General features: G+C 36.3%; 1 protein-coding gene across 3 annotated transcripts in view; it reads right to left on the reverse strand.

Moving 5' to 3' along the window:
* LOC139962849 (patatin-like phospholipase domain-containing protein 7) overlaps positions 1-15,464 on the reverse strand; it is a 42,512-nt gene that overhangs the window by 8,957 nt on the left and 18,091 nt on the right. For 2 of the 3 annotated variants that reach the window (XM_071963229.1, XM_071963228.1), the window contains exons 6-19: positions 15,110-15,187; positions 14,479-14,559; positions 13,999-14,109; positions 12,738-12,824; positions 11,522-11,721; positions 10,114-10,245; positions 9,399-9,521; positions 8,303-8,410; positions 4,306-4,418; positions 3,383-3,493; positions 3,020-3,056; positions 2,518-2,647; positions 1,242-1,576; positions 575-792 (exon numbers count right to left, since the gene is read on the reverse strand). In XM_071963229.1, the coding sequence (XP_071819330.1) occupies positions 575-792; positions 1,242-1,576; positions 2,518-2,647; positions 3,020-3,056; positions 3,383-3,493; positions 4,306-4,418; positions 8,303-8,410; positions 9,399-9,521; positions 10,114-10,245; positions 11,522-11,721; positions 12,738-12,824; positions 13,999-14,109; positions 14,479-14,559; positions 15,110-15,187 (1,864 nt within the window). The remainder of the gene's footprint in view (positions 1-574; positions 793-1,241; positions 1,577-2,517; positions 2,648-3,019; positions 3,057-3,382; positions 3,494-4,305; positions 4,419-8,302; positions 8,411-9,398; positions 9,522-10,113; positions 10,246-11,521; positions 11,722-12,737; positions 12,825-13,998; positions 14,110-14,478; positions 14,560-15,109; positions 15,188-15,464) is intronic. The other variant, XM_071963230.1, reaches the window with a different exon arrangement.

Below are 15,464 nucleotides of genomic sequence, written 5' to 3' on the forward strand. Positions count from 1 at the left end.
CCATTCAGTCTAGTGCAAAAATACTTTTCTCAAGAGTGTGGAACAGCCTAACAATATTCAATAAGGCACATTTGAAATACTATCTGGTTTTTCAAGTTAAGGAGCTCTGAAGCTGATAGAGTTCATCAATCATAATACCAACATCTACTTGTGTACTTGCGCTGCTGTCACATATTTTACCCTGCATGGGGAGGAACTTCATTAGTATAGGCTATCTTGGAGGCTTTCACTCGTTTTAAATACCCCCAAGACGGAATCTTTAGCTGAGGAAAGGACTCTACACGTTTTCATCGATGAATGGTTGACACGATAGAATCACAAAGTACGTTCTCAATGTTTTCCTACCTTATGTTCATTAGATTAACCAGTACCATTTGTTAGAGATCACTGATTCCATACAAAGAAAAAGCGGTTCAAACTATTTAATGCCTCCACCTATAAGCTAGTCTCAAGCTTCTTATCAACTTCAAACAGGTCAACTTTGGCTCTCTTAATACAGCTATAACACTGAACCCTCATTATTTCTTCTTTCCTGCAAACTTAAGAGAAAAATGGAAGCATAAGTAGTGCCTACCAGAGGTAAAGGCGATATATGGAAGGGTGAAATCCAAATACGACCACCATGAAGTCATCCCTTTAACAAACGTGTCCATATGTTTCTCCATCTCTCCAGGGTCAGTTGTCATACAATAAACGGCTCCAACGAATGCCCCCATACTTGTACCACCAACCCTGTCTATTTCTACTTTCTTCTCCAGCAGATGCTTGATTAAGCCGACATGAGCAAAACCTCTGCAGGGAAAGAACGAAGAGATTTGTCTGGTCTTTGTCTTCTTTCTCAAATATACACCTTGGTTGCATTTGACTATCAAGCGATGTAACCATATTCCAATTTCCTTTCTGCCCTTGCACATAAAAAGGGATATGCTATTTATGGTGTTTCAGCTGGTCTCAAGTTTGTAAGCTGATTATTAGCAGCAGCCTCGGTAGCCAGTATGTCAATGTTACTAACACTTTATGACGTATAAACGAGAGAGGTTAAATACGTTAAACTGGAACTAAAGTATCAGCTTCAAATAAAGTGAATATTGTTTGAGCAGTGATTTGAAACTTAGATACCAGTTATATTGGCAACTCCCTTAAAACATAATGCTTAAACGAACTGTTGGTTCTTCTCAAATACACTGTCAATATGATAATAATAATTTGTGATACTAGATGACTACATATGTATTACTTACCGTGCACCCCCTCCACCTAAGACAAGTCCATACGATTGTCCAATGATGTACCTGACCAGTCTACTGATGTCTGCCACGTCAGCCAAACCTTTGTCGGACACGTCCTTCTCCACAAACATATTCTCAGGGCATCGAATGTGGAGGTGGGTTAACTGTGTTTCGCCTTTAAGCCATTCTGCTGTTCCTTCAGGTTTCTTGTGTTTGCCTTTGGAGTCAGGTTCATGCAGTAGTACCAGGATTTTATCAGCAGAGTTCTTTTGACCCTTGAAGATTTCATCAATATGCTTCCCTTTGTTGCCATTTTTAAAATTTCCGACCACAAATATTAGACCAGCCTGTACAGTAAATAAACCTCTTTTGAAATATATATACAGTCATAGTTTATGTTCCCTTTGACATTTTCTACAAATAAATGAAACGCTTCGTAGATATTAGATGTATTAGGCTAATATAGTTATCCGCGGCTGTGTACTTTACCACTCCTATAGAAGTGAATGCGTACATGAAGTCAAGAGGGAGCGGATACATTTTGAATACGGAATAGAAAACATGCAAAGAACTGGTTAAAATAGTTAGCTTTACAAAGCCTTAAAGAATTCTGTCCTGTGAGCCTGCCACTAGAAATCTGCTGCATAATCCATTCACTTGTGAGTATTTTGTTAAATTCTATCACTCAATTCTGAACTCAACCATGAGCACCATATGTATAATGCAACATTCAAACGCTTTTGAGATTGAACAAACCTGTTCAAGTTATATCATAATAGCTGACATTGCGTTACATGTTGCTGTTACTTCTGAAATGCTGATATTAAGCGAAACTTGTTACTTTTATTATGGAAATGCTTATGTTAAACTGTAACATGTTGATACTTTTACTGACCTATCATTTTTTCACATTGTTAACCATGTGAGGATATGTTGTATACCGTTAAATTGTAGCCTCATTTTCATATTTCAGTGCAGCTGTTATTTTGCAACAAAGGACGTTGATTATAGCAAAATGGTCTACTCTTCATTTTATTACAGGATTAATATTTGGCAAGTAGTGCACAGTTCTAAATATGTGTGTAGTTTAAGCAGTCTCGCATTTCTTTTCGATATTGTTGGAAATTAGTATATTCTAAGAGTAGCTTATTTATTAAACAAAATTAAAACGTACCCACAGTAATGGCTGAAGTCGGTTTCCATATGGATTTATCAATCCAATGTTTGGTTAAAATACCCCTGCTCTCGATATGAAGCATGGTATGTTTAGATTCTCACTTAGAATTACCTGATCGAGAACCAGTTTGAGCCATCCATCTTTATCGTTCTTTGAATAGTTGTCCAAGTAAACGTTAGTTCTGTAGTTACCCTCTCTTCGATTCATGAGGTACTGCTGTTGCTCTTTATCAAATTCTTTACTGTACGGATTAAATATAATGTATTATTAATGATATGTAATATATGGAATATACCGTCGACCTTTACTCCTTTAACCACATGTGAGTCTCGTTGAGCAATGGAGGTAATTCCACCCACAAGTCTTGTTCCCATTGTTAGTGGTGCCCCCCACGCTGCATTATAGTTACTTTAATATATGTGAATCTAAATGTTTAACATCTGAACAATGGCCTGTGATATTTCAAACACCTATACTTTTCTTTCCATCAGCTAACATATCACCAGTCATTTATTCCTCAATGCTACTGTTTTGAGGGTATTCTCTCACAATGTGATCATTCATTAGTGAAGAACCCAAGAATGAATTTACTTTTAACATATTTATGCTTTACCCATGTTCAGGTTTCTCTCGGATTATCCATTCAATTCCTGCATATAAAAGAAAAGACCATATTAATACGCTGCATTTTATACAAAACCTATAAAGAAATGTATAAGAAACAGTGAAAAGATTACAAACAATCCAATACTGTATCCTCATTCTTTTTAGATAATCAAACATAAGTAACATAATAATTGTACAATTATTCTAATTTTGACGAATTTCATAAATCGAATGAATAAAAATATGAGAAGAGGTTCTAACATATTTCAGTCAGCACTGTCCTCCTTTTGATCAAGTTGACAAATTCTTTCCAACAGCAATGATAATGAGTACCTTTCATACATGTTCTTTAAAAAGTATATAACATTACCATTTTTGTTCAAGAACTGGCCAACTTCCTTTGCAAGCCTTTTGAGAGGAACATCGTCAGACAAACCAATGAATGCTACTGTCGAAATGTTAGTCCCAGGAACTGCAGGTTCTAAAATATTCAAACACAAAAATATAAATTAATATTATTATATATATATATATATATATATATATATATTTATATATATACATATAATATATATATATATATATATATATATATATATATATATATATATATATATATATATATATATATATATATATATATACCTATCATTGATGCATCAAATTGGAATATACAAGATCAAGATTGAGGCAAATTAAAATTTGAACATGGGTTACATTTATCCTGTATAAATGAATTACATGTTCTAATGTCTCTTTTATCAAAGTGAATTTCAAATAAAAAAAATTCATATTTTCTAAACAGTTGATCAAATAAAAAATTTCAAGATGCAGAATGGTCATCTAAGTACAAATAAACTCAACTCCAAATTGCAAGTGGGCCTAGTTTAATCAATTCTTAAAAAAAAGTGTATCCAAGTCTTGAAAGAAATAGAGAATATTAGGAAGAACTTTCCCTAAAGCAAACAAGCTGGTGGAATTGCGTTAGCTTTAATGATTCAAAAGTAATACTGACTTTTAGAAATATAGTGCGATCGGTGTATAGAGGACCAAATTTTTAACAGAGTTTTGATACGTAAAAGCTTTGATAAATAAATGAGTTCAAAAGGTAATTCGTGCAGTTGGGCGAAAAAACACCAAGATATATGTAACGGGAATATTGCTAATATAGGAAAATCAATATTGTGGAAGTGATTGGGTGGATTATAATGTTAAGAGCCTAAGGGGAAATATCACTCGGAGTCATGTGGCTTGGGGAAAAAGTGTGATTAATGTTGATTAACCTATAATTACCTTCAGAGGGACTGGTTTGCAATATTTCAGCTACTTTTAGCATAAAGCCTTCAGAATTCTTCTTCATCAAAGAGAGGCAAGTTTTTGCTGGAATACGCATCAGTTGTGTGTTCCTAAACAGCGACCGCAAAACAAATCCCATTTGATTAAGTCAGAAGTAGCACGTTAATAAACACAATTGGTAAAGATAACGCAAGTCTTAATATAATGTTACCAGTTATTAGGCTAGGATGGATCAGAGTATATATGTTTAGGAGACAGGTAAGTTAAGACTGATGTAAATTGTCGTTTTAATGCAAAAATAATGTTAAGTGTTAATCTTATTTGTGAATCCGTGGTATCCTCAATTGTACTCTCATGTTTAATCGCATGCAATTATACAAACTTTATGGTAATGAATAATTAATTTATAGCACACCGGATACATCAGCAGTAACTTCCATCCACCCTACATTTAGCTGCCGTCAATTAACATGCTTTAAATGGGATTGATGTAGATGTTTCATGAGATGTCGCTGGCAGTCAATTAACATGCTTTTAATGGATTGATGTAGATGTTTCATGAGATGTAGCTGGCAGTCAATTGACATGCTTTAAATGGGATTGATGTAGATGTTTCATGAGATGTCGCTGGCAGTCAATTAACATGCTTTTAATGGATTGATGTAGATGTTTCATGAGATGTAGCTGGCAGTCAATTGACATGCTTTAAATGGGATTGATGTAGATGTTTCATGAGATGTCACTGGCAGTCAATTAACATGCTTTTAATGGGATTGATGTAGATATGTTTCATGAGATGTCGCTGGCAGTCAATTAACATGCTCTTAATGGGATTGATGTGGATGTTTCATGAGATGTCGCTGGCAGTCAATTAACATGCTTTAAATGGGATTGATGTAGATGTTTCATGAGATGTCACTGGCAGTCAATTAACATGCTTTTAATGGAATTGATGTAGATATGTTTCATGAGATGTCGCTGGCAGTCAATTAACATGCTCTTAATGGGATTGATGTGGATGTTTCATGAGATGTCGCTGGCAGTCAATTAACATGCTTTAAATGGGATTGATGTAGATATGTTTCATGAGATGTCGCTGGCAGTCAATTAACATGCTCTTAATGGGATTGATGTAGATGTTTCATGAGATGTCGCTGGCAGTCAATTAACATGCTTTTAATGGATTGATGTAGATGTTTCATGAGATGTAGCTGGCAGTCAATTGACATGCTTTTAATGGATTGATGTAGATGTTTCATGAGATGTCGCTGGCAGTCAATTAACATGCTTTAAATGGGATTGATGTAGATATGTTTCATGAGATGTCGCTGGCAGTCAATTAACATGCTCTTAATGGGATTGATGTAGATGTTTCATGAGATGTCGCTGGCAGTCAATTGACATGCTTTTAATGGGATTGATGTAGATGTTTCATGACATGTAGCTGGCAGTCAATTAACATGCTTTTAATGGATTGATGTAGATGTTTCATGAGATGTCGCTGGCAGTCAATTAACATGCTTTTAATGGATTGATGTAGATGTTTCATGAGATGTCGCTGGCAGTCAATTAACATGCTTTTAATGGATTGATGTAGATGTTTCATGAGATGTCGCTGGCAGTCAATTAACATGCTCTTAATGGGATTGATGTAGATGTTTCATGAGATGTCGCTGGCAGTCAATTAACATGCTTTTAATGGATTGATGTAGATGTTTCATGAGATGTCGCTGGCAGTCAATTAACATGCTTTTAATGGATTGATGTAGATGTTTCATGAGATGTTGCTGGCAGTCAATTAACATGCTTTTAATGGATTGATGTAGATGTTTCATGAGATGTAGCTGGCAGTCAATTGACATGCTTTTAATGGGATTGATGTAGATGTTTCATGAGATGTAGCTGGCAGTCAATTAACATGCTTTTAATGGATTGATGTAGATGTTTCATGAGATGTTGCTGGCAGTCAATTGACATGCTTTTAATGGGATTGATGTAGATGTTTCATGAGATGTCGCTGGCAGTCAATTAACATGCTTTTAATGGATTGATGTAGATGTTTCATGAGATGTAGCTGGCAGTCAATTGACATGCTTTTAATGGGATTGATGTAGATGTTTCATGAGATGTCGCTGGCAGTCAATTAACATGCTTTTAATGGGATTGATGTAGATGTTTCATGAGATGTCGCTGGCTGTCAATTAACATGCTTTAAATGGGATTGATGTGGATGTTTCATGAGATGTAGCTGGCAGTCAATTAACATGCTTTAAATGGGATTGATGTAGATGTTTCATGAGATGTCGGTGGCAGTCAATTAACATGCTTTTAATGGGATTGATGTAGATGTTTCATGACATGTAGCTGGCAGTCAATTAACATGCTTTTAATGGATTGATGTAGATGTTTCATGAGATGTCGCTGGCAGTCAATTAACATGCTTTTAATGGATTGATGTAGATGTTTCATGAGATGTTGCTGGCAGTCAATTAACATGCTTTTAATGGATTGATGTAGATGTTTCATGAGATGTAGCTGGCAGTCAATTGACATGCTTTTAATGGGATTGATGTAGATGTTTCATGAGATGTAGCTGGCAGTCAATTAACATGCTTTTAATGGATTGATGTAGATGTTTCATGAGATGTTGCTGGCAGTCAATTGACATGCTTTTAATGGGATTGATGTAGATGTTTCATGAGATGTCGCTGGCAGTCAATTAACATGCTTTTAATGGATTGATGTAGATGTTTCATGAGATGTAGCTGGCAGTCAATTGACATGCTTTTAATGGGATTGATGTAGATGTTTCATGAGATGTCGCTGGCAGTCAATTAACATGCTTTTAATGGGATTGATGTAGATGTTTCATGAGATGTCGCTGGCTGTCAATTAACATGCTTTAAATGGGATTGATGTGGATGTTTCATGAGATGTAGCTGGCAGTCAATTAACATGCTTTAAATGGGATTGATGTAGATGTTTCATGAGATGTCGGTGGCAGTCAATTAACATGCTTTTAATGGGATTGATGTAGATGTTTCATGAGATGTCGCTGGCTGTCAATTAACATGCTTTAAATGGGATTGATGTGGATGTTTCATGAGATGTTGCTGGCCGTCAATTAACATGCTTTTAATGGGATTGATGTGGATGTTTTCATGAGATGTAGCTGGCAGTCAATTAACATGCTTTTAATGGGATTGATGTGGATGTTTCATGAGATGTCACTGGCAGTCAATTAACATGCTTTTAATGTGATTGATGTGGATTTTTCATGAGATGTAGCTGGCAGTCAATTAACATGCTCTTTATGGGATTGATGTGGATTTTTCATGAGATGTCGCTGTTTATACAACTCACTCTCTCCCTCCCGTTCTCTTATATGGAAACAACAGCGTTCTTATGCTGATCTATTCCGCACTACATTACAAGGACTTAGAGACCACATTATATTAAAGATTTAGTGTGCAAGTCAATGGGGCAGTTATATGGAGTATGCTACCTTAACTTGCTATGGCTGTGCTAGTCAGGCGACGCTAGCAGATTTTGCGACCAAGCGGAAATTGCACCTTGGACACATGGACGCCCTGGTAGGCCAATCGGCTCATACCTTACTCATAGGATAATTTTATTCGTGATGAGTTTACCTGACACATATTTACATAACCATCGCTATGCCTTAGAAATGCCCAATGCTCTCTCCCTCTCTGAAAGCAGTTATATGTGAAATCCTGATAGACCCCTCTCTATCCTGCTAGCAGCTCTACCTAAACAATATGCATAGTCATCCTACTTCACGAGGTGAAGAATTTTGATATTTACAAAGGAGCTTGTGTTATGAATCACATAGACATTGACCCAAAGTTCTATCTTCATAGCTTCATTGTTTGATAGTTAAGATATAAAATATTATCTAAACAATACATAGTACCTAACATAGTACCTAAACAAACTGTGAAGTATAACGGCGCCCTGGTAGAACATAGCTTACCTTACTGCTGCATAGTTTGATGGTTCATTGTCCTTACTGTAAAGAATATCATCCACTCCAACCAAAGTACCACGACCCAAATCTGTTTTGAGGCTACTGATGTTGGTCCTGTAAGACAAATGCATTGAAGGAGGAATTAAATGAAGTTAAACAGAGTTTCTACTGATTTTCGTATATGTATGTAATTTACTGAAATGATGATTCTGTTGAGAGAGCTTGTGACAGACTCAGAGCCTCTTAGGTGTTAGTATAGCTTACAAAAGTAATTAATTGGTAGCACAAGACTTTGCCTGGTATATGTCTCAATATAATGAACTTGACGTCTGTCTTTCTTCCTCTGGTGGGTGTGACTAAAGGGGGTCCTAGAATAGCTCACCAAAATGAACTAGATCATCCTAAAAGGTAACCGACTGTTGGAACCAACATGTACTCTCAAAGTCTTTATAGCAGGGCGGATTGATATCATTTCTTGGTGCAGGGACTGTGCTATATGACATATTTGTTGGCTAAATCACTTTCACTCTGTGCGGGTTTTGGGTATCTAGAAGCCTTTGTACCTGTTACCAGAACTTTAAAGTGATAAAGATTACGAACTACACATATTACGATATTCATTCTAACATCTAGGTCGGATGGCAAATTTTCTACTTTATGGATTGCCAAAACGTTCTGTCCACCAAGTTGTTTAAATGCTGCCATATTAAGATTTTGTTTTAAAAAAAGACAAAACTCCCATCTTTCCAAATTTGTCGGGAAATTTACCGCAAGACTTTGTAGCTCCCTTTTCGCTTGGTAACTTACATGTCCATTTTTGTGCATGATTATGTTCATGATTAACGTATTCCCAAACGCAAGTGCAATGGCCTGGTTTGAATTCAATTTATTTTGCTTCTAATTGTTACGTTAAGTTGGTAAAGTTGAGAACTCTGCCTTTTAATAAAAAACTATTGATATGACAGTGAAGGGTGATACACCTAGTGTACCTCATAACTGCTAACCTCCATGGATGCCTGACCTAAGATACTTTATTCAAAATCTTCAGGTTACAGAGAGTTTTGTAATAAATAATAACATTCAGCCTCTTGGCTAAACCTACCTTCCATTCTGGTTATTTTCTGCTGCCTTTTCTTTGTCCTTCATTTCTGGGGGCTTACTTTTCTCACATTTTTCGATCTTCCTTAGTCTACCCATAGTCACACTGAGAATGTCGTCCTTACTTCTGTCATGACGAAGAAAGGCAAACAAAACGTTTCAATAATGTGATTGAAGACGCCTCCTTTTTAGAAACGAATAACCAGAGGCATATATTGCTACTCTGTCAAAACCAAACCTATAGGCCTACCATCCATCTAAATTCTATTATTCAAAATGTACTGTATCCTTGGGAATTTTCTTTCGGAGTTAGTCCTATTCTAACCTAGTGCAGAATTCCACATATAGATTGGTGTTAAATGTTTTCTGTGTGTAGCGAATAAAATTCATGCCATCACTAGTTATTGTTAACTTATTAATCTTTCAAAAGAAAGACTTTTGGGAGAAACTTACGAAATATGCCAATAGTCATTTCGTACATTTCAGTTGCATTAAGCGACTACAATTCTATCCTTTTCAAATCACTCATCCTTTAGGCTGCTGTTTCTCTGATCATCTCTGTATTATTCTGGGTACAGGGTGGGTTATTTTAAACTATTATGGAATCTCCTGCAGGGGTTTTGCACTAGTTTACTACTAATTTAGTGTGCACACACCCCTACCCTCTGCAGGATAGAATACCCAATGGGAGCTACTATATACATTGAACATAAAAATACCGTTCAAATTCCTCTCCAGAGGCGATGCTTTCAATATTAATGGCGAAATCAAGCCTACGAATAGCTTGCGATAATTGACGAATCTTGTAATCAAAAATTCGAAGCAGAAATTCAAATTTTTCACGTATGCATCTGCAAAAATAAACAAATAAATGTTTGATCATGTGAGTTGATTACTTAGAACAGTACAAGCTGAGACTCTCTGAGTTGCTAAATAGTGATATAGGATTTGTACACACCATCAGAAGGGTACGCAGGATTTTCAATAGGGAAGTTTTGATTGAATGATGTTCTTGCAAAATTGTTCAATATTTCACAAAATGGTGATACACTCAATCACTACAATATCAATTTGTTTTGTGACAATTGACAAAGTTACTGATAACTGCCTCCACAGCATGACAGACCATTCTCTACTCAGAAACATATTGACCTTTCAAAATGGGCGATGGTGTGTCCCTACCCACCCGTCGGACCCAGATGTTAAAATGAATTGAAAGATAACTGCCATAGCTGCCAAGCCTGGTAACTCTGAGCTAAATCAACTTTACGAGAAGGCAAGGCTTGGCGTGTTAAGCAGTTGATAAACAGTTGGCAATAAAAAATGTGGACAAGGAAGACAGACTTCAAAACCTCTCTGCATGTATGTTCTGCACATTGAGACAAATGTTTATTTTCAGCTATTATTTGCAAGCACTCAACTTTTATTTGTGCAATTTTTCTAATTGTGGCAAATTTCATAAATTGAATGAAAACAAATTATGAGAAAACAGTTAGATTCTAACATAAAAAAGAATTTGAATATCATAATTCATGCGCTGACACCCTCTTGAGGTTCCAACAGCAATCATAACAAGTACCTTTCATACAGGGTGTAGTTCTACTGATTAATAATCAAAATTACAGAGTTAGGAACTTGTACCAAATCCAAACTATTTGCCATCGATATATGACAAAACCATGTGTCATATCCAAACTACGTAGATTTTAACAGGAATTTAAAGCTGACCTTACAATATGTCCTTGTTTTTACAACGTTGCACCAGCACATGCAGCGTGATTCTTGAAGCTATATGAAACCTGATTGCTGTATTAAGAACATTCTTAAAACAGATTATTTCACCTTTTTCAAAAAGTTCTGTAAAGATTAAGTATACTAAACCAACGTTAATTGAGATCATCCACAGACATTCACCAAGCGTCATTTGGTACTGCTAGATATATTCATCAATTCTGTATATTAACTAAATTGTCTTGTAGATTCAAATGTTAAGCTACAAGTACGCTCGCTTGTTCAAAGAGAGAAAAGAAAGATCGCTGCAAATGATTAACACCATGCTGTTTGGTCAATTACTTCATATATATGAATTTGTCTATAGATATGCTCAATTAATTAATGCACACTCACTGGTTAAAACTCTCAGGTGTTAATATCGCTACTTTGCATCCTCCATCAGCAGCGTGGAATCCATAACCTTGTGGCTGGCCTGTTATAACGGAGTAAACTCCAAGAATCGGTGGAGGCTCTGTACGTATTTTTTTGTTGTTATTGCTTTTTTTAGAGCTTATCTGCAATCTACCATCCAAAGGAAAGACGATGCAGTTTGCCTGAAATGATATGAACCAAATATCTTACTTTCTTAACAGTAAAATACGCACTGTTCTTCTAATTTTGTGTGAGTGTGCGTGTGGATGCAGTTGTCTTGTATTCTGACTGAGAACTTGAGAACAAAGGAATTCCTAGTCCTTCAAAGAATCACCGAGTCCTCAGAAAAATTATATTTCGCTTCCTCGTTTGGCTCGTACTTGTACAGGTAGTCATGGTTATATACTCGTAGTCGAAACCTTGTTCCCGTAATGGTACTTATAATCCTACTGGGGACCTTGTATACCTGTACCAGTATTCGCATACATTGATCATTGCTTTTGATCACCTATTTGCTTTGATAATGATAATCCAGTAGTGTTTTTCGTCAACTCTTCAAGTAATCATAAATGCATGTGTTGCATGTAGTTTGTCATCGTGTATAAAAGCTGACATATCATTCCCAATAAGTTACCAAACTTATCCTGTTATGAGATGTATTGATGATAGCCAATACTTCGCGATCTCTTGTGAACGACTTACAAATGAATCACTTCATCAAGAAAAACCTTAGTTAGAAAGAAAGTCCTACCTATATATTGGTATGTTGATGGAATAGGTGGATGTTTTTCGAGTCTTCATATTATTTTGGCAGAAAGGGATTGGGATTTTGTAATCAGAAATTGTGTAACCCCCCCCTCCCCCAAACCCAAGAATAAACTGTATGGATAAAACGTCATCACTATGACATAACATGTAACATGTATACAATGCTTGGTCAAGTGTGTTCTTGAAAGCCTGTATAACTACCGTATGAACCCTGGAGTACATATTCCTCTATTAGGTTCGCCTAACATTACCTCGCAAGGTCATAATCGTGCCTGTATATGTGTCGTGTTTCGGTCAAACAAAGCAGTTATGTTTGAAGGCCTTCAAGTCTATTGTCGTGAAGAAAACTAATCTGTGCAGGTTTTGACATAGGTAACACTTTTAAACTTGCCCGATAATACCCAATTGAATTGAAGGATGTTCAAAATACCTCAGTGTCTCGTTTGCTGATTTGGCAATTCATAGGGAGGTGGTAAACCTCAAGGTGCTTCATCAGTAATTCCTTGTAATCGTCCCCCTTTGGCAAAAGAATAAGAAACAAGTATCATACAGTAAAGATACATAACACACTGGCCATTGTTTGCTTTTCAATTGAAAGTCCATTGATGAATCAAACTTATATATTACATCAAAACTGTTAACGATGTAAATGTACACCCAGTAGTAGCTAACAAGACTCTCTTTCTTGTTTATATACGCTAAACCCAGCACTGTATTGGGTCGTTTAAGGTCTGTTTCTTGTCAACAGGTAACCTTTTCAGTGGATGTATATTCTGTAATGCGACAACTGAAGCAATAATTATCCAAACTGGAAGAATCGCCTGCAGCAAAGAAGTGGCACACCCTACCATGGCAACGGTTGCTATGTCAACTGAGATAGAAGTTATAGGCTCTAGTGACCAACAAACTGTCTTATCGATAGAATCAAATCCACCGTACAAATTGATAAAGTATCGATCCATGAGAATTAAGAATGTTACCTCGATCACAAGATTGTCATACATTGACCTCATTTTTTAGGGATTTCTCTTTTGAAATAAGTTTGAGTTGTTTTACTTACCAAGGGACCTTCATATGCACCCGATACTCATGGCTGTTCATGTCCTGTAACACATGTTACGAACACATAGTAGTGAACAGTAGTTGCTGTACCAACCATTGAGTGCAAGTTCTGTATAAGCTATTCTAAATGAAGTCGTATCAAGTCGTTTCATGCTATAAGTAAGGCATATATATATCCAAACATGGCCGATCTTTGTTCTCGGCATGACGAATTGGCGTAATTTAAAGAGGGGTGTGAACAGGAATCAAGCGGTACCGCACCTCCTTTACTTACTTCCTGGGGCCACCTGCAAGAACATGTTACTACTGTTGATGTCCCATGCATCAGTAATGACTACTTTCTGTATGTAACAGGGTTACATGTGTTACAGGTTGCACCAGTAGTTACTGTACTATCAATGAGTATCGGCTGCCAAATGGAATGTTTGGGTTCTAATAAGATGGAGAGTGCATTTACAAGCAAGGTTTACGCACTCACCTAACAAACAAATGCGTACGCACACTCAAAGTATGTATATGGGTACGTATCACATTATAAATGATGATATAGGTTAGGCATGGGAGCTTTTAAGTTGCAGCGCACTGTGTTAGGATTTGTGGAAGCTAAGAGGGTGCAGATCTGCACTCACCTTCAAGCAAAGGTCATCCATCACCTTCTGACATGCCTCTTTGTTGTCAAGCCATTTGGTTCCTGGTTGCTGCTTTAGTTCAGGATCCAATTTACGCAAGTCTGGAGACAACTTTGGTGGAAAAACAACAGAAGCTTATACAGTATATCTAGATAAGGGGGGGGGGGGAACGGGACATTTGCAGATTGTATCTTTCAGTAATCTCTGTGTTCCACAGATTGAAAATGAACTGTTCAGCCACATTATTACTTCTACCTTTTGTTTATTCATAACTCTATACTTTTAGTTCACCAATTAGAATACAAGTTCATGTACGATTTAGAGAACGCCTCATCACATTCCTTAATACAGCATATATCACAGGACTGGTTAATCATGGATTTGCAGCATCCAATGGTGTTTACAGTACATTTTTGTTGCATCAACTTATTTCTAAGTTCCAGACAACTGTATATGATTAAAGATATTTTTATATCTTACATAATCGTTTGTCTCTCCAGCATCAGCTCTCTCTTCAAGTGGCAACTTTTCGGCTGGTCCTTCGCCAGGAACTAAGTCTCTCTACAAAATTTAAGCGTATTAAATAATGGACTCAGAGAACTAAATACACATTTGAAAACCTTTCATAGTTGATATCTAGTCTCTCTCTTTCAACGATCGTGAGAACGAATTCATTGTAGAACTCTAATGAATAACTTGGATCAAATTTCAAAATGTTGTACTGTATGCTAAATATTACAACAGAGTAGTATAATATCCCTCACTGTTTGTCCGTGGTTAGTTCATATAAACTATATAAACTTACAAAACTTGGGAGTGTTTCCAGAAAAAACAAAGCTAATATTTCAAATCATTAACGTTCTAAAATATGATTGTCACATCCCAGGTTTTGTCAAAAAGGTATAATTTCCTACTAGAGCAGAAGACACCATTTCGTTTATTTAATCTCACCTACATTGTAGGAGAAATGGAGGAAAAAACATACCATCGTAAGTTGGGCATGAAACAGTAAACAGTGGCCATGGTTTAAGGAATGTACTTGTTACGTGTAAACCTCACACAAACCAAACACATAAAATCAATTGCGTGAGCCAATTACGACCGAACTTACTCTGAACCAAATCTGCTGTCCCAATCCGTAAACACTGAACAAGGCATTCCTGAAGTCATCTAAGTAAGATAAGATTATCTGAAAGAAATGTGAATATGATTGAGTAGTGTACTTATAGAAGAGAATATGCAATTGTAACAACGAAATGAGTTTAAAGATAAAGGCCTGAAAATGAAGCGAAAGGATAAATGCATTGAGAAGGTATGAATTTAAACTATGCAGTGAAAAGCCATAATGACATACGACGGCATACTAAAGTTGGCACAAAAGGCGTACTGTAACTATCAAGACTGAGCTTTGAATACAAGAATGAAGTAAATTCAGTTCAAATTTTGCTATAATTTCTTTCTATTTA

Source organism: Apostichopus japonicus, chromosome 21 (assembly GCF_037975245.1).
Source record: "Apostichopus japonicus isolate 1M-3 chromosome 21, ASM3797524v1, whole genome shotgun sequence".
NCBI lineage: Eukaryota > Metazoa > Echinodermata > Holothuroidea > Aspidochirotida > Stichopodidae > Apostichopus > Apostichopus japonicus.